The 27,512-nt window shown below is 39.6% G+C and overlaps 1 protein-coding gene and 1 long non-coding RNA gene across 8 annotated transcripts in view; one reads left to right on the forward strand and one right to left on the reverse strand.

Annotated features, from left to right (window-relative positions):
* The window catches only part of LOC144039467 (MAM domain-containing glycosylphosphatidylinositol anchor protein 2), a 224,113-nt gene that overhangs the window by 51,739 nt on the left and 144,862 nt on the right, over window positions 1-27,512 (reverse strand). For 5 of the 7 annotated variants that reach the window (XM_077552833.1, XM_077552830.1, XM_077552827.1 and 2 more), the window contains 4 exons: window positions 26,379-26,470; window positions 26,075-26,312; window positions 15,236-15,556; window positions 7,569-7,841 (listed from right to left, as the gene is read on the reverse strand). In XM_077552833.1, coding sequence (XP_077408959.1) covers window positions 7,569-7,841; window positions 15,236-15,556; window positions 26,075-26,312; window positions 26,379-26,470 — 924 coding nt within the window. The remainder of the gene's footprint in view (window positions 1-7,568; window positions 7,842-15,235; window positions 15,557-26,074; window positions 26,313-26,378; window positions 26,471-27,512) is intronic. The other 2 variants (XM_077552832.1, XM_077552831.1) reach the window with 1 other exon arrangement.
* On the forward strand, window positions 23,695-26,474 carry LOC144039469 (uncharacterized). Its single transcript, XR_013289460.1, has 3 exons — window positions 23,695-23,793; window positions 26,024-26,283; window positions 26,387-26,474. It is a non-coding gene; the product is annotated as an uncharacterized LOC144039469 (long non-coding RNA).

Consider the following 27,512-nt stretch of genomic DNA (forward strand, 5'->3'; position numbering starts at 1 on the left):
AGCCCTTCAGGCGGCGCGTTGACCTTGTTTGCAGACTTTATTTTTCCCCCTTTTTTTTTTTTTTTTTTCCTCTAAAGGTTCCGTGAACCTCTTTCCTCTCGGGTCCAACTAAGAGGTGTCGCGATGAGGTTTGTTTGTGACACGAGCGCCACTGCTAGCACGGGAAAAACAAAATCCGAAGCGCTAATTGCTCACTCGGTCCAATTTTGACGGCGCTTCCTCGACACCTCGTGTGAACCCGCAGCTAAGACGCTTACAAATTGCTGATCACGCTTATTGATTGAACGCGGCTACAGATGGTTTTCCCGCTAGACTGGTAGAAAAGCCTATCAAAAGATAACCGAAGGAGAGTAATGACTGCGTGAGTCCTAAATATTGTCGATGAAATATTTTCAAAGGAGTGTTAACGGCCACGTTTGAAAAATGAAAATCATTAAGGAGTGCAAGCAGTGATAAATGCGCTGTTGGATTCTCTAACTTCCCCTCAAAATGATCATCAAATTTTGACGTCAGACAAAAAAGTTTGGCAATATAGCATCGCCCATCTGTCTTGGATAGCAACTTCCGAGTCCCAACTGGGGCTCATATTGGCAAATTCTCTTCGTGTGCTTTTTCGCAGCGATCACCAAAACTGATGTCCAGGGCAAATTTTTTCAAACTTTCCTGAATCCTTTGAATAAAAACATTTTATAGGAAATGTGCGCTTTAGCGATAGAACAATATGTTTATTTCAGGTCCGATACCGATTATTAGCAGTCTAAGGATGCCGATAACCGATATTTGGAGTCGATATTCATTGTCAAATACTAACTCCAGCTTTTTTTTTTTGGGGGGGGGGGGGGGGTATATCAGCATATGTTTATTGAGCAACTTTTAGGGTGCGTAAAATATTATAGTTTAAAAAAAAAATCTTAGTCAATAAACATATTTGTTTTAAAAATCTGACAAAAAAAATAAATATATATATATATATGTGTGTGTGTGTGTATATGTATATATGTATACATATTAAAAAAAGAGAGAAAAAAAAACTTTTTTTTTTAAAAAGGAGAGCAATGATGATGTCAAATCGAATGACCAATAAAAATAAAAAATAAAAAATCTGACAAAAAGTTCAGGGATCAGGGAAAAAAAAAAGGTTAAATAAAAACGGAAGAAAATAGCTCCCTATTGTGTTCTACAATAAATAAAGTTTTCTAAAATTTCTAAAGATCTGAAGTATTACATTTTTTACATATCTTAGTTTTAACTTCAAATAAAAACAGAAGGTGCCGAGTTCTCATGGTCAGCAAAATCTATCAAATTTAATAATTACTTCCCTGAAGTTTTTTTCTCTCTCCTTGGTCACTTTTTTTAAATGGATCTATTATCGGCCGTATGATTCTTCAAAATGGCTGATGTCGGTATTTGTCAATATGCTAAATATCGGCGCCGATAATCGGTCTATCCCTAGTGCGCTTGCTAGAAATTTGTGAGTTTTCCCAAAAATTATTTCAAATTTTATTGCTTTGAAGCAGCCTCTGAACTGAAGAGAACGCTTAACAAATTACAAAAACGGCCAGCAGAGTATAAGAGAGTATAAGAGATCAACCAGGGCCATGTTGCAAAAAGGCTCTTTTCCCCAGTGTTTTTTGTGAATTGTGATTTGTGAATAATGATGAAACTATAATGCTAATTGCTGCAAAATGGGAACAGATACAAATCATTTTTTTCTTGATGAAAGAAGAGACTCTAATCTTTCTTTTGGTAGGTTCCATAATTTTTAAATTACACTGCACGACCACAGGGGGAGCCCTGGAGCAAAAGACAGAAACTTTTTGGTGGGTGCTATTTTAAGGTGTGTATTAAATCTGCAGATCCCTGTTGCATTCTTTAAAGGCAACTCGTATTCATAAGGGGGGGGGGGGGGGGGAAGGACTGAGAAGCATCTCTGGAGTTTCCGCTTAGAGTTTTACTGCTTTTTGAAGAAGCCAACAAATGACAGAATGGGGGTATATGATAATGCCGAGTAACTTCCGACACCATTCATCTAAGAAACATGAAAAACCGCAGCGAAAACGACAAAAAAAATGATGACTTGTATGTTAGAACCTTCCATCTGAAAAGAGACATATTGCATCTTTGATGCGGAGATCAAGTTCAAGTTTTCCCGTCGAGACAGGTGGAATTAAAACAAAGTACCTGTGAGTTTGAATTAAAAGACTTTGCGGCTGCGTTTTACAAGACGAATCCTGCGTCACTTTTTTTTTTTTACGACAACAATAAAAACCCGCGAGCATACAAGCGCGTTATTATGAAGGATTAATTTCACGAGGTGACTCGTAAAAAGCGCCGCAGAACAAAGCCCCGGCGTTATCCTCCTGCTTTTTTTTTGCACTCTAATTCCTTGTATTTGTTCATTCGGTAATAAAAGAGAGATAAACGTTGCTCAGTGGATAGAGAAAAGATGCGCCAAGATGATCTCTATTCCAAGAAGCTGTATTGTTAGAAGAAAATAACTCGGACATTTTTACAGGAATATAGTCGGCATTTTTATGACAAAGTATTATAATTTAAGTAAGTAGCAAAATTATGAGAAAAAAAGTCAGAAAACAGTATACCTGTATAAAAAATTAAAAAAAAAAAATATGGCAATGAGGTTTCAATTTTCAAGAATTAAATCAATTTTTTTCAACAAAAAGAGAAAAGTTTTATGACAGAAAAGTCGTAACTATACAAGAAAAAGGTTCAAATTTTATTAGGATACAGTAAGAATATTTGAGTTTTTTCGGGGGAGGAATAAAGATGACATGGCAGAAAAAGTTGGAATATTACAGGGTTAAAATTATTTTTATATTTCTGCAATGAAAAAGTCATAACAAATTTAATTTCAGAGAAAAACGAAGCTTATGGGAATATCGATATTACAAGAAAAGTAAAATTTAAAGTGACGAGAATTTTTTTTTTTTAAAATTGCTCTTGTTTTTTGTTTTCATGCAAAAATGTTCTACATTTTCATAGAAATAAAGTTGTAATTTAAAGAGAAAATAGTCACAATTTCACAGTAAAGTTGACAATAAAGTCAATAATTTGAAGAAAAAGTAATAATTTACAGGACTTGCAAATTATATATATATATATATATCTAAATAGTTATGATAAAAGCACAATATTACAAGAACAAAAAATGAATTAAATGTATTATATTACTGGAAGAAATTGGTCTTTTTTTTATGAAAAAGGTCTTGAGGTTTTGAGTGAAAATGCAATATGATAACAAAAATACAGGATTATGAGAAAAAAAGTCAAACTTTCTGAAAAAAAAGTCCTACCGGTAATTTTATTCATGCAAGAATTAAGTCACAATATTACTACAAAATATTGCATGTTTTTTTTTTTTTACGGAAAAGTTGGTAATTTTATGAGACAAATGTAACTTTACATGAATGAAATTACACTATTACAAGGAAAAAGTAGTTTTTTATTTTTTTTAAATTAAAATAAATTTTTTATGATTTTACGGCAATAACCACAACCTGTTAAGGCCAAACATAAAACTTTCCCAATAAAAATACAATTCTTAAAATGATTAAAAAAGTCTCAATTCTACAAGAAAGAAGCAGCAATGTTATAATAAAAAAGGCACAAGAATTAAATCGTGCAGTAAAAAAAAAAAAAAAAAAAAAAAAAGTTTATTTTACACGTTGATCCACATAACGTCTTTTTTTCCCCCACTGTTGTAATCAGGCGAGACAAATATTTCATGAACGACCTCCTCATCTCACACTCGTCTGTCAGCCACAAGAACAATGTTGATCCCGCATTGCGGCGACCGCAATAAAAATCTTCTAAGGAAAACGAGCCGGAGTTAAGGGAACGTGTCACGGCACATTTCACGGATGACATCAGGGGACTCTAAGCTGGATATTTTTTTTTTCTCCCCCCTGACTGAGAGAGCCTTCCCGCTGGCCCTCCCTTACCTTTGGCAAGCGGCGAGTCCAGATGGCGGGAATGTGGAACGCTGGGTGGGAGAGCGAGGGAGGGAAAGAGGGAGGGAGGATGAAAGTGAAGGAGGGTGAGCGACAGAAGGCGGAAAACACAATTGGCTGCAGGGGACGGGACGCCTCGGATATACCTGCTTCGCCCACATTTGTGTCACACGCCAATGGGAGGCTTTGCAATTAGAAACGCCGCTAAACGGGTATGATGGAAGAAACTGGAAGTACTAGACAGACGGTCGACCCGGAAAAAATTCCCTCTCCAGAGGTAGTAACAAGGCTTTTTCATACAGTATGGAAAAGCCGGTACTTTTTCCACAACAATTTTGTAAAAGCTGACATTTTACCAACTTTTATCCCATGTTTCCTGCTCTGCATAAATGGTATAAAATGGTGGCTCAACCTGGCAAATTTCCGCCTTTGAAGGTAGTAACAAGCACCTTTCTCTCTGCCTGTGAACTAAAATTCACATTTTACTATCCCACCCCCCAACCCCCATGTTGATTTTCTGGAAGGTGGCACTAAGTTGACCCAGAAATTTTCCATAATTCAGAAGTTGTTAAAAGCCCCTTTCACATTGCCTGTAAAAGCTGACATTTTCCAACTTTAATCGGTGTTGCTGTTCTGTATAAACAATACTGAAATGGAAAAGGGGCCTAAGTCAAAACAGCAAAGTCCAACTTCAGAGGAAGTAAAAATCCAATTTCACACTGCCTGTAAAATCCGGCATTTTTCCACCTTTGTCAATGTCACTATTCTGTATGAACAGCACTGATATGGAGAAGTCAAATTTTCTGCCTGCAGAGGCAGTAACAAACCCGTTTGACACTGCCTGTAAAAGCGAGAATTTTGCCGCTCTTCTCCAAATTGCCGTTTTATCAGAATTGTACAAATACAAAATAAACCGGGCAATTTTCCACCTTCAGAGGTAGTAACAAGCCCCTTTCTCACTACCTGTAAAAGCTGATACTTTACAAACTTTTTTTTTTGCCTATAAAATCTGGCATTTTATTACCTTTTTCCCCTTGCTGTTGTATGAATGACACAAAATGGTGGGAGAAGTTCGACCCGGGAATTTCCCACCTCCAGAGGTAGAAATAAGTGCCTTTCACACTGCGTTTAAATTCTGGCATTTTTCCAACTTTTGTCCATGTCACTGTTCTGTCTGTATGAATAGTCCTGACATGGAAAAGGGGGAGAAGTCAAACCGTCCATTTTCCACTTTCAGAGGTAGCAACAATTTCACACAGTCAGTAAAAGCTGAGGTTTTTCATTTTTCCATCTTTTACCCTCCAGCGGTCTTTCTGTATAAACGGTTATAAACAAGACTGCTTTTTTAAAGCAAAAATTGGTGGAAGGGGGGCAGTCAACTTTTCAGTTTTTCGCCTTCAGCAGTATTAATAAGGCCCCTTTCACACCGTCTATGAAAGATGAAATTTTGTCGTCTTTTATTGTGTCACTGTTCTGTATGATCGGTAGTTAGATGTAGTGGAACCAGCAATTTTGCTCGCTCAGGGCTTTAACAAACAACTTTTAACCTGCCTGTGAAGATGGCCATTTTTATTTTATTTTTTTTTACCTTTGTCCATGTCGCTGTTCTGCATAAATGGCAACCAAATGTGAGAACATCCGGTAATTTCCTCCTTTCAGAGGTACATAAAGCCCCTTTCACGCTGTAAAAGGCAGCTTTTTTTCTGTCTTTTACATCATATCGGGATTTTGAAAAGATATTTTTCTATATACAGTATTTTACTGTCAAGATGTGATATAACAAGGAACACGTCTGTATATTGACTGGATATTCAGTGATTGAAAAAAAAAAACGTACATCAAGGCAGTATGTACTTTAAAATTGTATCGAACGTGTCCATGGTTATCTACATGACATCACTCCAGTCATTCGTGATTGAAAACGCTCTCTAAATTAATTTGATAGCATCAGCCGTCGCCAAATAGATGGACGCTTACAGTTCTTGAAGCAAATGGGGGGAAAAAAATCTGCAGCAGGCAAGCAATCGCACCGACGTGAGCGACACCTCCCATTCAGACGGAATTTTCCTTTCCCTTTCCTTGGCGTTTCTTTCAATTGAATTGTCAATCTCCGGGCGAGACGGCGGCGGAGGAGCGTTTGGTACGCGGCGAGACAATTTGGGCTGTCCACAAAATATTCTCAGCCAACACGATAATTACAAGCAAGTCAATTCTGATGGATAGACTTAACAGCAAATGTCCAATTGAGGAGGTTACTTTGATTTTGTTTCGTTTTTTTTTATTGTTTCGACAAGGAAGTCTTTGCTTGTTTCGCCATAGCAAATGCTAAATTTTTTTTAGAAAAGCTGGAAATATATATATATATATATATATATATACAGTATATTTTGTTTTTTTTACTAGAAAAATATTAATTTGGATAAAGTTGTAGCTTAGCAAAAAAGTTTGTCATTTTACCAGAATAAAACAGTCATTTTATTTGTATTTTTTTTTTTGTATTTATATATTTTGTTTTTTACTAGAAAAATATTAATTGGGATAAAGTTGTAGCTTAGCAAAAAAGTTTGACATTTCACCAGAATAAAACAGTCATTTTATTTGTATTTATATATATATTTTTTACTAGAAAAATATTAATTGGGATAAAGTTGTATCTTAGCAAAAAAGTTTGACATTTTACCAGAATAAAACAGTCATTTTATTTGTATTTTTTTTGGTATTTATATACATTTTTTTTTACTGGAAAAATATTAATTGGGATAAAGTTGTAGCTTAGCAAAAAAGTTTGACATTTTACCAGAATAAAACAGTCATTTTATTTGTATTTTTTTTTTGTATTTATTTATTTATTTTTTACGAGAAAAATATTAATTGGGATAAAGTTGTAGCTTAGCAAAAAAGTTTGACATTTTACCAGAATAAAACAGTCATTTTATTTGTATTTTTTCTTTTGTATTTATATTTTTTTTTTTTACTAGAAAAATATTAATTGGGATAAAGTTGTATCTTAGCAAAAAAGTTTGACATTTTACCAGAGTAAAACAGTCTTTTTTTTTTAAATATATTTTTTTGCGAATTCGCCTCTGAAAACGAAGGCTGAATCCGAATTTTCCCATACGAGTCAGAACCTTTTATAGCATATTGCTGTCAGAGAGGATTGCTTGGATGGCTCTGACATCTCCGTATGTGACATACTGCATCTATGTGTCGCGAGTAGTGCAAATACGTGAAAGTACATGAAAGTACATGAGTTGAGTGGTAGCAATTATGGGAATATTTGGCCGGCTAACGCCGTGCTAGCAATCAACAAAAAATGGAGTTTGCAAACTTGGACGAACTTAATTAGCACTAGCTAGGATGAGGCTAATTGCATCATATATGGATTTATTATTATTATTATTATTATTTATTTTATTTTATTTTTTAGATCATAGATGGATTTAAATGCAATTTAGAAGAAATCATTTGTAATTTTACAATAATTAAATTAAAAAAACTATTTCATTAGAATGAAGTTGTAATTTCACAAAAACAAAGTCACAATATGTAAAAAAGGTTTCGAAGAATATATTGGACACTTTATAGTGCCAAGAGGCTCACCTGTGACGTGAAAGGTGCATTTTCCGGCGCCGGCCTCGTTGATGACTTTGCAGGTGTACTCGCCCCAGCCGTCGCGGTTCAGGCTGCGGATGGTGTACTCGGTGTCGTCCCGCTGCGTGTCGAAAGGGCCGGCGTGCAGCAGCCGGTTGAACAGCAGCCACTCGAAACGCAGCACGCGCGACGGGTGCGCCCGCAACACCCGGCACGTCATCACCACAGGCCGGCCCAGGCCCTGGCGCAGCTCCATGTGTACCGGTTCGACCGTTGGGGGGTCTGTTTGAGAGAGGAGGAGACCGCCGTATAAACGCAAGTCACCTCAACAAACGTCTGGATGAAAAAAAAATCATGTTTTACAGAAATTTTCGACAGAATTCGCCCCCAGTCATACTTGATGAGTACTTTATAAGTGGATCTTTGGGATAAGAAATTTACCGATGTTATCTTTTTGAGCGATACATGATATAATAGTGCATAACACCTAGTTTATTATTAGTCCTAAAAACACTAATTAAAAAATATATAATATAAAATCTTACATAAAAGATAATTTATTTCAAGTTAAACTGCATTAGATTGCATCATTGCAAAAATATTAATTGAAAAAACTTTTTTTTTAATATAATTTTAATATTTTAAACCCAAACTTTAATTCTACTGCTGAATATGTTCGCTGAGAAATTTGCTGTATCTTTTTTTTTTTAAGCATTTATTGAAACATATATTGAGTTTGAGTGCTGAAAATGTTTTTATCAATTTTAGTATTTTTATCATTTGTTTGAAAATGTATTATTATTTAAAATACTAATTATACAATGAATCTAAATAATGATGATCATGTACGATTACTTACCATACTGAGTGAAAAAAATATTCTTATTTTAGCACTGATTTAATTGTTAATTACATTTTATTGTTGAAAATGTTTAAATAAAAATCAATAAAATTCTTTAAAATATTTTTTCCAGCTAAATTGATAGGCATTGCCTGCAAATACTTATTGGGGGAAAAATGAAATTTAGAATCAAGTCGTACATGACAAAACAAATATATATACTGTATATATTTGGCCAGTAACTGATCAACTGATTTTATTCACACACCTGCTTGTATTTGAAAACATTTTTGCTACAATGAACTGTGGTGGGGGAGCACAGAAAATCTCATAAAATTAATTAAATATATAAACTTCATCCACACGCCTCTAAATTATTATCTTATGACAAACGTTGCGGCCGGGCTTTGGAGAAAACGGAAGCTTCTGCCGCCTCGTAATTGCTTGCAATTTGCATATTTCCCGTCACAGGGATGTCAAGTTCAAAATAAGAAGGCACACATGGCTGATTAGCTGATTGAAACTGTAAGGAACACTATTAGTATTACAATGTAATTACTAATGACATCCTCATTCATATTTAAAACATATCCTGAATACATATTACATTTAAAAAAATGATAGTGCCTTTTGAATACTATCTGACAATATGGATTTATTGGGGCGGAGGCAGAAATTTGCTGCTTCTTTGCTTCTTGCACTAATTTGCAAACAAAAAGCCAATCCGAGTAATCAATTGTAACTGACGGCCGACGCCATTTTGCATACGAGCGACAGTAAGGCAGAACTAATTGTCTGCACCACAGAATCCTCTTTATCAAAAATCTTCCCCGAGCATTGGGGTGGCCAGTGGTAACCATTGGCCACCCTATAGCGCCGCCCCTGTTCATTGTCACTAACTTTCTGATACCAAATATAGTTTATTGTCAGTAGTCTTGACATAATGTCAATTTTCATCGTCAGTAACAATAATAATTAAAAAAAAAGATAATATAATAATATAATAATAATAATAATAATAAAAATATTTGTTTTGAATTATTATTTCTACTTGAATGCTACTCACCGCTGAAGACAAAGGTGCCCACGTAAGAAAAATGTTGAGCTCCCATTGCCAGTAATGAACAATAACTGGCAGGTACAACACAACACAATCTTGGATTTCATCATCATCATCATCATCATCATCATCATGATGATGATGATGATGATGATGGAGGTTCTGGTGGTGAGTCATCGTCTCACAGCTGAGTGGCACCAAAGCAAATTGTAGTAAGTGCGTTTTGCTTTGCCACAGAAGGCCCCACGATGACGACACGGTCCGAGGCTCTTCTTACGTAAGCGCAGCAGACTTCGCACAAAGGACGCGGCTTCTCTTTGATTCCCCACTTCTATCGGCAACTACGGTTCCGCTGGAATGCTAATCCCTCGTTAAAGATGGCATCTACACATAACGTGGTTGAAGATGCCAACTCCATGTAATGTATGGATCTAGTCGTATCCTAATCAAATGTGTTTAATTAGACATCCCCTCCATGTGATTGAAGAAAAAATTCAAAAACATGAATTCATCCCTAACATGCTATCCATTCGCACCCCTACTTCTGACACTAAATATGGTTCTGTTTGTCATCAAGTTCTAGTGGAAAGTCATCATTTTCAGTGACCAGACAACAAATACGCTCAAAATAACAGTTTCCCCACAGTTGTTATTCATCTACCAGAAGGTGTGTGCCTGAAACCCACTGGAGTGATTCCACATAAACTTGAGGAGGGAATCGCTCTCATTTTCCTCTCAGGTGAGTGCATCAAAGGACAAGTCGACACGGGCCAACATTTTGTCATTTTGTGCTTCTTCGGCCTGCTGCGCGCCAAGCGACACGGCCAAACCCGACTGAACTGTTGCGCAGGGTTCGCCGGTAGTTCGCCACTAGTTTTGCTGTGATTGGAAAAATTCAACTTAAATCAGTGTGTAACAACCAATCAAGAATATCTACATATATATTGGGGCTGTCATTGTATATATATATATATATATTAGGGGTGTTAGAAAAAATGGATTCGGCAATATATCGCGGCGAAGCCCCCCGGAGCTCATGGGTTTTCCGTGTTTTTAAGTACTTTCAATGCACTCACATGACAAAGAAATAGACAAAACAACAGCATAAATTTTCAATGTATATTGAACTATCCCATATAAAATGGCAGTTTTAGTCAACTCAAAATCAGTCACATTCAAAAACATTGGACTGCCTTTGCTTTTAAAAACTATCACTGAGAATATCATCATATCTAACTAATGTGATTACTAAGTTAACACATAAATAATGTTGAAGAGTTCAAATTTCATGAACAAATAATTGTATCATGACCAAATGAAAAGTAACTCATATTAGAGCATACCACAAATGTCTTTGTTATAGCAGAAGATGTTATCTGTCGGAGTCATGTGCATACACAATGAACTACAAAAAAAAATAAAAAATCGGAAATTTTTTTGGGGGGGAGATAAAAAAAGCGTAATTCCGCGAATTAGCGGAAAAATCACATCCCTGGTTATAAGCCTGAAATTTTCAGATAAATAAATGCATATTCATACAAATCTTACAGTATACATGTAAAAGTTTACTGATTAGTATTTTCTAAATTTGAGTAGAAATAAATAAAAATCGCAAGAATCAATTTATAGATTCGCATCGGGATTAATTGGTATCGAATCGAATCGTGACCTATGAATCGCCAGGTACTAGGGAATTCACACCCCTAATATATATATATATATATATATATATATATATATATATATATATATGTGCCAAAAATTTTGTTTTGTTACCCCATTAGGTACTCCAGTACAATCTAATGAAGGGTGTCCCTTTTCAATGCTAAAACGGGTCAATTTAACAGCGTTTTAAACTTGGGGATCAGTTTAAGCTAACTCATTTAGCATGGTTGTATGATGAATTTCCCTAAGCGGAGATGACATTCTTAATAGGCAAATGCAGTATTAGTCTGATGCTAATATGCTAAAGGCTAATCGCTCCCATAGGAATCAATTACAGTGGGGTTCTCTGGTCCGCGTCATGCAGATGCACAGTAGCTAATTACAGAGACAAAGCAAAATGCGCAGTTAATTATGATATGCTCGCTGAACTAATTTCTCGTGAGAAGCACTGACATGACGCCAATCAATCACGTCAGACACTGTGAAGGAAACTCGCTTACCACATGTGGAGCATTTTGAGTCCCTTCGCAAAATATGGTTCTAATTAAGGTCTAATTGTCTGTAAAGATGTCGTTTTCCACATCGACTTAAGATTGATTCCTCACGTATGCCACCAAATATAAAGAGCGCAAATGGCGAGGAACAAAATTGCTTTAATGAATCTGAGAGACTTTTTAAGTGCTCTACTTAACAAGTAGAAGTTAACGCTTGACTGTGGTATTTGCTCAGGTGTTGTTTGCGTATTGTTTTCGGAAGGCTTTTTTTTTTTTTGCGACAGACGGCGAGGCCGCCGCTCACTCCCGCAGTGACGGCGAACAGAAGGAAGGCCGGGATAAAGAGAATTCCCTCGCATCTGGGCTGAAGTAGAGCGCCGGTATCTAGGACAGGAGAACACTCGATAGCTCGGTCTTGGTCTTTTTGTCTTCTTCCCGTGGACCGTGCCAAGCCTGTTTGCCTAAGAACATTAGGGGCGTCACAGCTCGGGATTTTTGCAATTCTATTAGCTAACGGCAAGATGGATGCAGCTTTAAAAAAATGTTTTTGTTTTTTTTTACATATCAAAGCTGTTGACTCTCGCTAGCGTCGCTAATGCTCTTTTAGGGACCGTACCTCGGCGCCTTGATTAACTTGCGCTTGGAAAACGAAGGCGAGCGAAGGGATTGGCGTCACACGCCAAGAAGAAGAAAACGAAGAAGTGGAGCTAGGAATGTGGTGTTGGGGGGGGGGTAGAGAAGCAGGGCTGGATTGAGGAGATAAAGCCAATTTCCTCGTCTTCGTTTCACGCTCAAAGCGAGCCACGCGTCAGCTCCGTCTCGCTTTGATGGCGGCCATTAAGGCTGGGCTGCAGATGGCGGGATGATTGATTAATAACGCTGTTCATTAGGTGCGGCGCTTTGAAGAAGGTCAGCGGATGAAAGCGCGGCGCCGCACTTGAGTTCAATGCAAAAAATAATCATTTGAAGCCAATGGAAAGCCCACAAATGATCGCCTTTTTTGTTACTTCCAAGACATTAACATTGTTACTATTTAGACAGAACTTTTTTATTAGTAACTCACCTTCCATTTATTCGCCTTTTGCATCAGCGACTGCCTTTTGGATGCAAGCCCTAACCTTAACCCTGGAGAACCCACGGGGTCAAATTTGGCCCCTATAAATTCTGCTACTCAAATAACAAAGACCTTTTTTTTCTTTACAAATTTAACTTCAAAAGTCCAGAGTGCCACTTCTGACCCCTGCATGGGGCCATCTAGTGGATGAATATTGCACTTACATGAGCCAGAGTGGTGGTGACAAGATGGCTAAAATACAATAAATAAAACAAAAAAATTATATTGTTCAATGTAGCTGTGTATTTGATTGATTATTTTCTTAAATTCTAAATAGTTTACTGACAGTTTTTGTTATTCAGATTTTTCGAAATGATACCCCTAAATCCCAAAGGGTCAAATTTCGCCCTAATCCTAAATTAGGGAATAAATTGAAAAAAACATTGAAAAAACATATATTTTGGTGTTCAGTGAACTTATAGCAGTCATTTAATGTATAATTCATAATTTTCCAAAGAAGAAAAGGGTTCTTAGGTTCTCCAGGGTTAAAACAACTCCAGTTGGACAGGTTGTAGCGCCACCTGTTACTTTGTCCTATTTCAGCCCTCTTCTTTGAGCAAAGATTTGAGTGTCAACAGACTCTCTTTGTCGTAATAGTTGACATTACCGAGTCAAATTTTCATTTGTGAGTACTCCGTTAGCCGCGCGACGGCAATAACGCGGAGAGAAAACAACATCATAAAAGCCGAGGAAATGTTGTGCAAGAAGCTCGCGGGCTCCGAGTTGTTATTTAGCCGTTTCCTTCGCTCTAATTGCGTGTGCCGTCAGACAAATGCTACACATGCTGTAATTCTGCTCAGCTTCCCGCTGCTCGGCAAATCACCACGCTAAACTTCACATATTTTTTTTTTTTTTTTGCGACTCGGCTGCTTAACATTTTTCATGATGGGCTCCGGTAGCACAAAAAGTCATTTGACGCTTAAGATGAGGAATTCATGAGTTTTTACATTTCTCTTAAGAGTCTAAATTTCTGCTGTTTTTGTTTAAATTTAAATGAATGTTGTATACTGACCTTTAATAGGCGCTGTCACGACTGCACGATCATAAAAGAAACAACATCCGCACTGCCTTTTTTTAAAGCCCGTCAAAATCTAATTAATTCTCACCATAGTAAAAGAAGACAATGAACTTTCGTTTCATTATTGTGTGTTAAAGCTCCAGGATGATCCTGGTGTAGTCGGAGAGCTTTTCCGGTTACAGTAAATATGAACATCAGCATGAAAATGGTCTTGGAAAACAAACACTCAAAAATGACTTCATTTGGCTTAAAAAGAAAGACATTTTCAATCATACACAGTTCTACTGGAACCGTGAAACGCTAATAGCTTATAGCTAATATCATCTCCACATAAACTGACATAAACTAACACATTTCCAACCCAGTTCAACTGGAACACTAAATAGTGATAAATGCATGTAGTGTTCCAGAGCTAAGTGGTAGCAACAGGATACGCTAATGTTAGTACCTTATGTGTGAACATAGTGAACTATAATACATAAGGGTGACTAAGCACTAGTAGATAAACAATCATGCTGTGTTAATGGTCTACTTTTATTATTCTATTTTAAACGCTAACGCTAAACGGTAACCATTCATATCCTCCCCATCGTCACCTCCCGCTCTAGTTTTTTTTTTCTTTTTCCGTCTGCCACCAAAATGAGTGATGCCGCTTTGAATCCCCGGACGTTCACATCCTTAGAAAATATTTCATTCAAATCTCCATACATGAATAGCTAATGAGAACTGGTGTGGAATAAATTAGTTACATGCTAATTTGAAGTTAGCAAGTCATTGCATGTCACCTCTTTAAGAAGGTTTGGATACCGAGCAGCGCTATGGCTGAACTGCTACACGCTTGTGTTGTAAACTATAGGGTCCACTAAGATTAGCATACATGTTAGCATGTACAGTTTTGTCATTTATATGCTGGACCAATGAGTGGTTTAGCCTACGTCACCTGCATGGCTAGGTAGGTATGGCTTGGCATGTTTTACGTAGCCTAGACAGATTAATGATCAGCTATGCTATGCGTTAGCACATGTCTTTATTTTTGTCATTTCTAGCATCCGAATGTTATTAGCGCAGCGTGTTTTGCATAGCATAGCCTGATTATGCGGCTACTGGCTATTGTACACAACCAGATAAGCTAACATTAGCGTGTGTGTTTATTTTTGTGATTTCTAGCTAAATTAGCAACCAATGAGCCACTAAACGCTTGTTATATTAATGTTAGCAAATGGGTATGTTTTTGTCATTTATTGCTGACAAATCTGCTCAACCAATGAAACCCGCACATGGGTTGACACGACACCTGTTTTACAGTACACCCAACAGCAAGCAGTCTGTGCTAACGTTAGCATGCAAGTTAAGTTTTCTATTTTCAAGCCCAGTCATCCAGTGGACGGCTTTTGAAAGGCAGCTTAACAGGTGAAAATCAATCTGCTCACAGCGGAGGTCAATTTCACCCAACATGAGCACTGAATGGAGAATATTGCACTCACATTGGACAATGAGCTCCACCACGGCCTCGCGGGGCTTGACATTGAATCCGTTGTACTGGCTGGTCTGACATCGGTACGATCCGGTCATCTCCCGCGTCACGTTGACGATCCGCAGCGCTCCGTCGTAGCTCTCCGTCTGCATGTTGCCGTCCGGCATGGGCGCCTCCTTGTCGGCCCGCGACCACAGGATGATGGGCTTGGGCTTCCCTGAAACAAGGCACTCCAGCTCCACTGTGTCGCCCTCGCGGGCCACCAGGGGGGATTTGCCCCGGGGGACTGTCAGGTTGGGGGGAACTAAGAAAGAGAAAAACAGAGGAGGGACTGATATGGGGCTCTAGAAAGTCAGCGGGCGTGGTACAGGGTGACGGTCGAATGAGGGGAACGGGGTTAGTGGCGGCGTGAAACTCCTGCTCGCAGGCAGCGGGTGAGGATGCAAGCAAACAAAAACAATGCAATGAAGAGCTGATAAATCCATAGGAAGCACATCCTGATGCTAAACCGTTACAGCAACTAAAGCCATTGACCACTCGTCTCAAAAACAAAGCTTCTGAGTAGTTTATTAACTCATTTCCTCCCCCAAACTTATGAATATGTTACCATGCTCCCAAAGACATATTAATACGTTTTTTTTAAAATGTTTTCTTTTTTAATGCTAGAGCATACAGAATGCTTTGATGCAGCCTCTGAACTTAAGAGAATGCTTAAAGCAATGGTAGTTATTACAAAAACGTCCAGCAGGTGGCAACCGAGTATAAGAGATCAACTACTAGCGCTATTAGATAAGGTATTGCTTGTCTGCTCTGTGCAATTTCATCTCTCCGCGGCCAGAATAAAAAATAAAAAATAAAAAGACAGGTGACAGGTCTGTGCTTGGGCTCGATGCAATATCTCCCCTTCCTGCAAGTAATACACTGAAACGGCATCTCTTGCTGTTTACTACAGTTTATAACAAAGAGAGTGTGTGCGTGTGTGTTTGGTTTAGGCAGTTCTTCCCAATCTTAGAAAAAAACACACTAAAAAGATGACTCTCGGTGTTTCTCAATGTTCATTATAGTTGATTACAGCGTTCATGTGTGTGTGTGTGTATGAAAAGGAAAGCAGCAGGTTTCATTCGGGTAGTCTGCTTCCTCATCACACATGCCCGGCCAAATTAATTTGTTTAATTAGCAAACCTGGCAAATAGCATTGGCTCCTGGAGCGCTGTGTGTGTGTGTGTGTGTGTGTGTGTGTGTGTGTGTGTGTGTACATGTGTGTGCATGTATGAGTGTGCGTGTTTCCCCCACTTCAAACCATCAAGCAGACTCCAAGCCTATTTTACAAGTGCGCCTCCCAAAATAGTTTACAGCCAGCCAGCCAGAGGAGGAGCGAAAATGTCCTCGACGCTGATGAAACCGTGTCACACGTCCTTCCCAATGATTCTCGGATGGCTGCCATCACTGCCCAAATAACGCGACTGGCGGTCGAGCTGGCGTTGAACGTTGCGGCGTGATGAAATCGGCAGCAACCCATGGGATGGGGGGGGGAGTAAATAAAACTAGTGTCCAGTTTGTGGTTGTAAGGGTGATGATGAGCCACAGAATAGCTGCCAAATCCATCACCCCGTTATCTGTATAATGCTTGTCCTCATTAGGGTCAAAGGTAATCTCGAGTTTATCCTAGTTGACCCTGGACAAGAGAAACAAGGTGTACATGCTGGACTGGTTACCGGATAATTGCAAGGGCGCAAATAGACAAACAATATTTCACCCTCACATTCACACGTGACAATTTTTTTATTAACCGAAAGATACGTTTACATTAGGGGTGTCAAAATAAGTGCATTGATTTTGAGTTAATTTAAAGTTCCTTTAACACCATTTTTCTTTAACGCGATCAATGACTGCCCCTTACTTGGAAAGCCTGTACTGGGGGAATTCCAGTCGCAACGCAGCAGACACGTCCATGTCAAAATTTAGTAGGTAATTAAGTTTAATAATAATGCATATATTTGTGGAGACTGGGGTCAAGTTGTATTTTATAATTTTAAAAATGTGCAGAATTTCACAAGTTATTAAAAAATAAGATATGAAAAGAAAAAAATGCACCGAGCTGTCACGAATGTCTTACAAATGCAATTATGCCATCTAGTGGCAGAAAAATGACCTGAACACAAATCAATATCACACTCGTGTTTTCCAGTACAGTACATCTTTTTAGTTTTAACTCGATTTTATGAATTATTATGGAATTACTGTATCAATGACTAAAAGATACAACCATATTTCTATTAGTTTTAAATGTTTTCCACTTTTATGTTAACAACAGTATGAAAACTTAGGGACAAATATTTGATTGTACATTCAAAAAATAATAATAAAATTTGCGATTAATCATGAGTTAATTACAATTAATTATGATTAAAAAATGTAATCGCCTGACATCCCTAGTTTACATGATCGCATTTTTTTTTTTGCGCCATCTCACATTTGCTGCATAGATCTCTTCTCTTCCATTTACTATTTAGAACTTAAGTTATTTTTCTAGGAAACATGGCGTTTTCGCCAGGAAATGTGTCATATTAAATCATGAATCAAACATGCATGTTTTGGAATGCAAACCCGCAGAACATGCGACTCCTCACAAATAGGCCTGACAAAAGATTTAATCACAGATCTTGAAACAGTGAGGCGGACGTGCTAATCACTAGTCCACCGTGCTGCCAGCCATCCAATCCTGCAATTAACACACGAACAGCCGCTACTGTGGTAATTTTAATCTTCATTTTGAGCGACGTGCCTGAGGGCGACTGGCGGGGGAATGACGAATACCGTTGACATTTTGAAGATGGTGGGAAAAGGCAAATATGCTGTATGTGAGCGGTCGCCACGGCAACAAGGGGGCGAGGGAATGATTATAAGTGAGCAGTTGCTGGTGATAAAAAGCAGAAAATTCAAATCCAGCCGCCGGAGGGAACTCATTTTAGCCACTTGTGTCGACACTTTGCTGCGAGCGCTGCAACGACAAATGTTGGAAAAAAAAAACGTCATGCGCCAACACCCCGCAGCGAGGCGGATTAGCACTAGCATTCATTTGGCACACGGTTGTCCGGCCACCTGCGGACCGCTCTGGAAAGCCGATCTCGCTTGGTGGCGTCAAAGCACAGAGCGACAAAAGTCTGGCCGGTTGCCTTGTGGTGATGCTCGGCGTGCTGACACTCGCTCCGTCAACATTGAAGCAGAGCCAAGCGTGTTGGGAAAACAATGGAGTGATGCACTAAAACGCTGAGAGGAACGTCACCAGCTGGAATGCGCTAGATGTTTTGCTAAGCCGCACCCACTGGAATGCTGATTGGCTAACCACAGCGTGGTATAAAACAGAGGTCCTATACTTTTCCTTACAGTTGCTCCATTGAATTCACGTACTCTATCTATCCATTTGTGCGCCTCTCCACACAAGACAATTTGATACGATTTTCGATACATTGGGCACGATACAATTCAATGATGTAATGCTTTTAAAACCGATCAAAAATGATTTGCTGATTTGAATATCTATCTATCTATCTAGTTAACAATGTGGCTGGCTAACGATCTAGCTAGCTAGCTAGCTACTGTACCATTCTAGCGACAGCATCCATCCATCTACTGTATGGATCCGGCTAACAATGTAGCTGGTTAGCAATCTAGCTGGCTAGTGATCTAGCTAGCTAACTACAGTGCCCTTCTAACTACAGAATCCATCCATCCATCCATCCGGCTAGCAATGTAGTTGCTAGCGATCTAGACGGCTAGTGATCTAGCTAGCTAGCTACAGTGCCATTCTAGCGACAGCATCCATCCATCCATCCATCCATCTACCGACCCTTTGCAGTTGAATTTATCAGGTATTTTGTTTGTTTCCAACAGTCATAAGCTATTCGGTCAAATCAATCTAAACTAATCCAAACACGTTGTTGACTGCATAGACATTTTCATATAACAAAAAAAAAAAACATTTTTTTTTTTCTCTTAAAAAAAGTCTAAACTCACTTCAAATAGAGTCTTGCCGTCCCTCAAACATCAAAGCGTCAAGACCATATTGTCCTCCATTATTGTCAGCAGCCAATCGGTGAACAGCTATACTGTAGCACCCGTAGCAGCTATTACAGCCATCATTACACCAGGCTTCTCCGCCCAGATTAGCTTTCCGTTTCCACCGAGTCTGCATATTGTAGCCTGGAAACAATTTGTGCGTGTGTTGTGAGTGACTGGCGGCAACACTCAACGGGTCTGCGCAAAGTAATCAGGGCCATTTAGAACTCGCCCCGCCATCCTGTCGCACCATTTATTCGGTCTATGACATCAATCCTTGTCTCCATGGCAACGTTGCGCTCTAGCTAGCTCTCTGCTCTACACACGGTAAGTGAGAGTCTGTGATGAGAAGGCACGCAGGCTTATCCATACATGATCCTGCTACCAGTTTAGGCGGCAGTGTCGTTGCGTCTTGAGAATCATACTTGACATTGTTGTGCTCACGAGGTACCATCATTGTTGTTATATGCATGTTTCAAGGCGCTAACTTCTGTTCATTTTATGTGCTACGACATCAGCCCGATGAGGCGGCAAGCTAGCCGTCTTGTTTGTTCTTGAGAAAGACAAGCAACGTTGTCAGCTCCCTGCTCACAAGATACCAAAGTGACAGCAACACACAGATAATACTGATGCCGTAGCTTATGTTTATTTCACATACTATAGCAGCCCGTCTAGGCAGCCAACTTGTCACAATGGTGATTCTTGTTAAGAAATACAGACAGGTCAACATTGTCAGTCCCTTCCTCACAAGGTACCAAAGTGACAGCCATGCAACACCTGTGTTCATTTTATATTACACCATCCCGTCTAGGCAGTCCTGTTAGTTCATGTTAAGAATTACAGGAATCGTCAGTCACGTTTACATTGGTGCTCACTTGAGTTTACAAAGTATTTCTTGTGCTACAGCAGCCCGTTTAGGCAGAAAACTAGTTCTAATGATGTGGTAGCATATATTTCATTTTCATAGCCAGCAAACTAGTTGATCTTATTCATCCTTGTTGAGAAACATGACCCTGTCAACAATAAAGTTAGATATTTATTTGCCTACTTAAGTTTATTTCACATGCTACTACAGCCCGTTTTGGCGGCAAATTAGTTATCTTATTCATTTTTCTTCTGCGAAACATGGGCATGTCAACGTTCAGTCAGTTCCCTGCTCACAAGATACCAAAGTTGCAGCACATGTTGATGTGTTACTTTGTGTTCATTTCACATGCTTCAGCAGCCTATTTAGGCAACAATGTAGTTAATTAATTTATTCTTATTAAGTATACGTAAAGTAAACTCATTGCCTTGCTTACCCTTTTTGAGAAACATGAGCATGCCATCATTCAGTCAGTCCACTTCTGAACTAGTTAGCAAAGTTACAGCCATTGATGCACACACTTCTGCTACAGCAGCCCATTTAGGCGGCGAACAAGTTACTAAATGTATTCTCGTTGATGAACGGCGGGACATTTTTAGGTTATAAAAATGTATCTGTCAACTTTGAATGCGGTGTCTGACTTCCTTTGTTGTTGTTTTTCCCACGCAGCGAGCGTCTCATCTGGTAGGTGAACAGCTTTGCTGAGGGGCTATCGACAGCGGTTAACGAGGAAGGAAGCCTGTTTCTTATTCATGTTTTCCTGTCAGCTTTCCCCCAGCAGGAGAGGCGGGTGATTTCCCCGAAGAGCCAGCGTACAGCCGCCTCCGCCTTCGTAACGTACAACCGCAGGTGGTTTGCGGCGCGAAAACGACTCTCTGGGTGAGGGAACAAAGCTGCCAGGTTGTCACACGCGTGTTCGACATGCGGCATCTCGCGCCTGCTGTCACGTGGAAAGTTTTCCCGGGATGGGGGGGAACCAGCTGCGGGACAGATGCTAGGTACTTTCGTCCCGGAGTCATCTTTGGTTTGCTCACCGGAGCCATTGGCGTGGTACCAAAGTTGCAGCTATGCTGCAAGTATCAACACAATAACTTTTCTTTATTTCATATGCTACAACAACCCGTTTTGGCGGCAAGTTGGATGGCCCCTATCGTACACACGTATCGACTTTTATTTAACATGCTGCATCAGCCCATTTAGGCGGTATTTAAAAAAAATATATATATATAATAGCATAATAGTTGGCCTCACTCATTCTATTCACTCAAGCATGTCAATCCCTTGCTCACAAAATGCCAAAGTTACAGTGATATGCATTTGCTGAGGTGCAAACTTGTGTTCATTTCGCATGTTCCAGCAGCCCGTTTAGGCGGCAAGCTAGTCGCCTTCTTCAGACTTGTTGAGAAACATGAGCATGTCAACAATGACAGACAGGCCTTATCATTTGAAGATGAAGGTAAAAATAACCAATCAACCAAATATTTATTGACATAAATGAACACAAAAATCAATGAATAGATTTAAATTTAGGAAAAAAAACATCTACTAGACGGGCGGAATTAAAGAATGGAGTGGGCCAAATTTGGTCCACGGGCCATACTTTGCCCACCTGTAAGGCGGCAGGAACGATTATTTTTGGGGCGTTAGGCGATACCGGGTGAAATGAAGGCAATGTAAATTGAAGCAGGGATGATTGAAAAATCTATCATGCTAATGGTGGTGTGATGGCCACCAAATCTGAATCTCACAAACAAATACTGAATACTGGCTAACATTGTGGAACGAGCGCAATTCAGAATACACTCGTTTAAAACAATGCCTACAAACATGGCTCTACTGTCATGCTACCTGTGTACCATCTGTTAGCTGGCTACATTTCTCTTGTGTTTGCTCAGTGTCATTAAACATTTAGCATCTACTAGCTTGTAGCTTAGCTCACTCCATTTTCCAAGCTTGCCCAACACCGCTGGCAACTTGCTGAATCTCCGCCACCAACAATTAACAACGAGAGTAACGCGGTTCCTTGTTGCGTTCATTAACACCAGCAGCTCATCCATTAATGAACTTGTGCACTTAATTGATTCCTCTCAATTCATCACACGCAATTCCCGTGATTGACAGTCAGACTGGGAGGCGCCAGAGCGTCAGGTGTGTGCGTGGGGTGCTAATGGATCGACTTAGCAGGCAAAGTTTTTTCCGGCGGAGGTGACTTTGGAGTCCTCCTACTTACTTTGTGATCATCCATCAGACTGGCCACACGACTGCAGATCTGCTACGCTAATTGGACTGAACGGCGCCGGCTAATCACCATTGCTGCATTCTTCCCGTCGCAAGTGTGATGAATGGGAATATCGTTTTCCAGCCCGGTTGGAATCCCGAGTTTTGATTGCGTGTTAAAATGTCAAGGATCTGCCTGTAACAACTTGACACGCCATTACGGGTTTTTATCTCCGAGCTGTGTCCCGCTCACGGACAAACAATATTTCAGAAAATGGCGAGTAATTGAACAATAATCCATACACAAGAGCTAATGAGAGGATTAATAGCCTTGCTTCCAGTGAAGAGTTTATGGGATATTTAAGTTTTTTTTTTTTTTTTTAAACACTGGAGCTTGTAAGTCCTTTTCAGCTGTCCCTCTGTCTTCTAATCCTGACAGCATCCAGCGGGGGACGTCCGTGTCCTCATTCCTGCTTATAAATAAGCATTAGTTTGTGGTCGAAGAGGGGGAAGAGCGCTTTTAATGAGTGTGTCATGCTTGCAAATATTAGCAGGAGAAAGTCATGAAAGCAATCTGTGCGCATCAAAAGACTCGATAAGAAAAAATCCCCGCTTTTGGAATGTGTAAGCCGGAGCTGCGAGAGAGTGTGTAAGCTTTTTTTTTTTTTTTTCCTGATCCCAGACAGACCTGCAGCGTAATCTTCTTTAAATGCTTTTATTAAGAAGCCTAATTGCAGTTTGGGCTTTCCTGCTGCGGGAGAAAAGGCATTTTTGGTACCCAAAAATGCGGCACCTTCCAGGCAGAGGACGCCGAAAACGGCATATCCCCAAAAAATTGTTTCTTACTAACACTTATACCCTGGAACAATACAAGTCTTAGCATAAATGCTAACAAGTGTAATAACAGTTCTGGATTTTTCATTATTCCTCGAACTTTTATTCCTTCCACATTTTTGACCGATTCTCACCATTTACAAAAACTGGGTAGGCATGGAACCTTCTATCATCAAATACATCCATCCATCCATTTTCTACTAAAATCCTAATTGTTGTTAAAGACGCCGTCACCAAATAACCGAACCGTCTCGAAGACTGTGCAGGAAACTTGTTTACAGCATGCAATCATTATGAGTCTCCACTTCTGACACCAAATACGGTTCTACTGGAATGCTCACATCCCTGTGGTAAGTCTCCACAACACAATGTCATCTAAGCCTTTCATTCCGCTTGACGACAACACACTCAGTCATTATTTGCAGCCCACAGACTGCACTACTTAAAAGATAATGAGCAAACTTCTTCTTCTTCTTCTTCTTCTTGGCAGGTACGATTGATCCCGCTGTTTTGGAGCACGGGGATTATCAAAGGATTATCTAAGAATAATTATGCCGCCAAGGTCGACGTGCCGCTTTCATGTCGGCTGTGAGGTACGCCCGAGATGCGGCATTGTGCTTGTTGAGCGTAAAAAAAAAAGAAAAAAAAAAAAGGCAAACGGCACTGCCACATGAATGCAAAAACCAGACCTCGGTCAAGGCTGAACGATCCTTAATAGCACAAAACTAAATAACGTAATGGATGAACCTAATATAATCCTTAGGGAGCATATTATTTGAAAATGTATTTACACGATATAGAAAAAAAATTTGGTGATGAAGTGCTGCCACCATAAGTGAAAATACACTTCACATTCTAGGCTGGTCGTATCCACTAACCTCGTCGTGAGTGCACGGCTGGTCGTCATAGTAACAAAAACTCCCCGATGACCCAACATTGGAGGTCAGGGTGAGAAATAGTTCATTTACATGGCCAGGACCACCCCTCAAAACAGTCTTAAAACAGAGGACATAAGTGTACCAAAATTTGTTGTACACCATAATAGAAAATGAGAAAGCCTAGAGTTCCCCCAAAAATGTTATGTAGCCATGAGAGGTGGTTTTGATTCCTTCCACAGCTGGTTTTTCATTAAAAAAAAAATTATGTAATTTTTTTTTTTAAAGTACGTTCTTGCCAAGTGAACGAGAATGTTAACCTCCACTTACCGTCCGTGCATCATCCTGCTAAAGAAGACATAACCCAAGGATGTCAAGAGCCTTTTAGCATTTAAAAATGGTTCTCGCTGAATCTCCATAATTTGTTTTCCAATTCCTGCAGCAAAGCCACTTGAACTTCTATAACAAATTCGCTTGTTATGAAACATGTTTTCTTGTCGTTAGTCATTGCCAAAATGAGGACAAATGTCGAACAATGTCAAATTCCTTCCTTGTCGTACAAATTGTGAACGCTAATCTCGCTTACCCTTCAGCAAAGTTTCATAACACGAGGTTACTTTAAGTGCATCATCTTGGTAAAGAAGACGACCTCTTTGGCGGAGTTCACAGGAAGTTAGCAAGTTCAAGGCTCGACAATCAGTTGGCTGACCAATCACCATACATTGCGCAAATGCTCCTGTTCCCTTACAAGTGCTAATGCTAATGATGCTATTTTCAACAACAACAATGCAAATCCTTCAAGAGGCGCGCGAATCAGCTCAGCCTTTTGTTCCACGCGATTCTTTTTGAGATGTGATTGACTGATGCTAAAAACTAACACAAAAGACAACAAAGATGGCTGACAGCTGATTATTTGTTTTTTCACAGCCAGCCGTCAAACAATGTTTTTTTTGCACAGAATAAAGTTGTCACGACGAAGAGAGATGGCGTCGGGATGTCGTGATACAAAAGTGGATTAATGCGTTGTCATTGACATGAGTACAAAGCCAGACGGCGGCGACGGAGTCAGCGGGTGAAAGCAGCCAATCAGATGCGAGGACAATGGAGGTTCAGTTAGAGAGAACATAATGGAGATGGAATAATTTCAAATTCTTCTTCTTTTGAGACAAATATGAGGAGATTATGACTCTCCCAATTAATGAGATGAAATATGAGAGGTACAGTAAACCCGCGCTACTCACGGGGGATAAGGACCGAGCCCTGCCGTGAATAGTGAATAATTAACGCCCCCCCCCCTCCTAAAAATGAAAATAAAGGAAAAAAACTGCCACAGACCATTTACAGTATTAGTTAACAGTATTACATGACATGTTTATGGAATTAGTTATTCGGCTCCACTTGCAGTTAGCTGACATGCTAACTAGCCAAAACGTCAGCAAAATCAAACAAACAAAGCTTGTTTTACTGTTTCACTCTCGAGGAGAAAGTTTGATTAGTCCACAGCAGGTCAAGTCGCGTCACGCTGTTGCGTCATTTAGTGGTTGCTCCACGACGAGCAAAAGTTAAACAAAGTAGTCCAGAAATGTGAAACGAAGACAACTGACGCGACGACTGTTAGCCGCGTTAGCATGTTGGCCGAGCGTCTGTTCCTCTGTACACTAAATGTGTCATTCTCTTCTTTACGTCATCCTCATCTGATGACCATTCATACTTTCAATCAAATATTTTTTTTTTAAATATAAATTTTTGCAATACTAAATTTACCCACAGTAATGTTAGATAACCACAAATTGTTGATGTCGACAATTCTAAGTTTCAATGTTGTTACTGCATGTACGTATTATACCGCCCCCTGGTGGCCAAAGTACACATACCAGAAGGAGCAGCACAATGGGGCGTCCATTGTTTGCTATTCACAGCAGGGCTGCGTAATGTATTTATATTTCAGGGGTGAGTGAGTTGGAATCGGGCGGCATTCACGGCGGTGTCTGAGGCTCACCAGTAGTGGAGGAGATGTTGACGTCGATGCTGATCTCGGGAATGCCGCCGCCCTTCAGCGCCGCCACGCACGTGTACGTGCCGAAGTCGGTGAACTTGAGGTCGATGATGTCCAGGTTGGTGGTGCCGGGCGAGATGTCCGTGTCCGTCTGCGTGATGACCATGCGCTCCGAGCTGCGCAGGGCGCGGCCGTTCTTCAGCCAGCTGAAGGTGAGCTCCTCCGGGGGCGTGGCCTCCACCTGCGACGACACACATTTTAACCATTTTTTGACCACCATTTGTGTTTTGTTCTTTCATTGTCTTACCTGACAAGATATCTTGACTTCCCGACCAATCTGGATGTTGTCGTCATTGTGGTACGGGTCAGGAGTGATCCAGAAGCGACCTTTTTTCAACGCTAGGGGGAAAAAAATCAATCACTTAGATTGGAGTTTTATCAGTGTTTAGCTTTTTTTTTAAAATGTTTTTAAGAATTTTCCCAACACATTTCAACGGGTGTCTGTTATTTGTTGAGTGGTGCACCACTTATAATTCTCATACTCATTCAAACCCGAAAACACCAAAATACATTTTTTAATACTTTGTCATTCACTCCCAAAAACGTATTTAGACGTTTTAATTATTTTTTTATTATTTTTTTTTTTTATGCTATAGCACACAGAAGGCTTTGATGCAGCTTCTGACCTGAAGAGGTCACTTAAAGCACTGGTAGTTATTACAAAAAAACGGCCAGCAGGTGGCAGCAGAGTATAAGAGATCAGCCAGGGCCAAGTTGCAACAAGCTTTTTTTGCCATTGTTTTCAACAGGTTTGTGAATAATGATGAAACTTAGCTAACAGAAACAGATAGAAATATACTTATTTTTCCTGATGAAAAAATAAACTCTAATCTTTCTTTTGGTAGGTTTAATGTTTTTATAGCAATAGAACACAATATTCTGTGGGCCAGTCAAAATCTAGTAAACCAGCCGGGAGCGAAGAAGGTTCCTTCAGTGAAAATTGCTGGGAATGATGAGTATCAAAAAGTAAAAAAAAAAAAATCATAACCAGCAGCAAATTTACAATATGTTATCGAGATCCATCACTCCACTCCCTTTCAATAAGTCTTTTAAGTCAACGATTGATGTCATTTTAAACCTCATGCAAATTTTACTCAACATCTTGTCCCTCCTCATTGAAATCTCCTTTTCCAGCTTTTTTTTTTTTTTTTAAGCATAAATATTGGATAGCGAGTAGTCGTTTCTGTAAAACGATAACAGGCGTGTACAAGCGAGATAAGTGGGCACGACGACAAATTTTGCTGGACCGCTCACTCAGCTCGCGTGGAATCTCACCTGAGTGTTTTAAAAAGAAAACAAGAGCAGGTGAAAAGTGCTCGGCAGACGTTATCGGGTGTCGCAGTTGCGTCTTTGGGCCCCCACTCTTTTTCTGATAACCATT

The sequence above is a fragment of the Vanacampus margaritifer genome, chromosome 19, assembly GCF_051991255.1.
Source record: "Vanacampus margaritifer isolate UIUO_Vmar chromosome 19, RoL_Vmar_1.0, whole genome shotgun sequence".
NCBI classification, from domain to species: Eukaryota; Metazoa; Chordata; class Actinopteri; order Syngnathiformes; family Syngnathidae; genus Vanacampus; species Vanacampus margaritifer.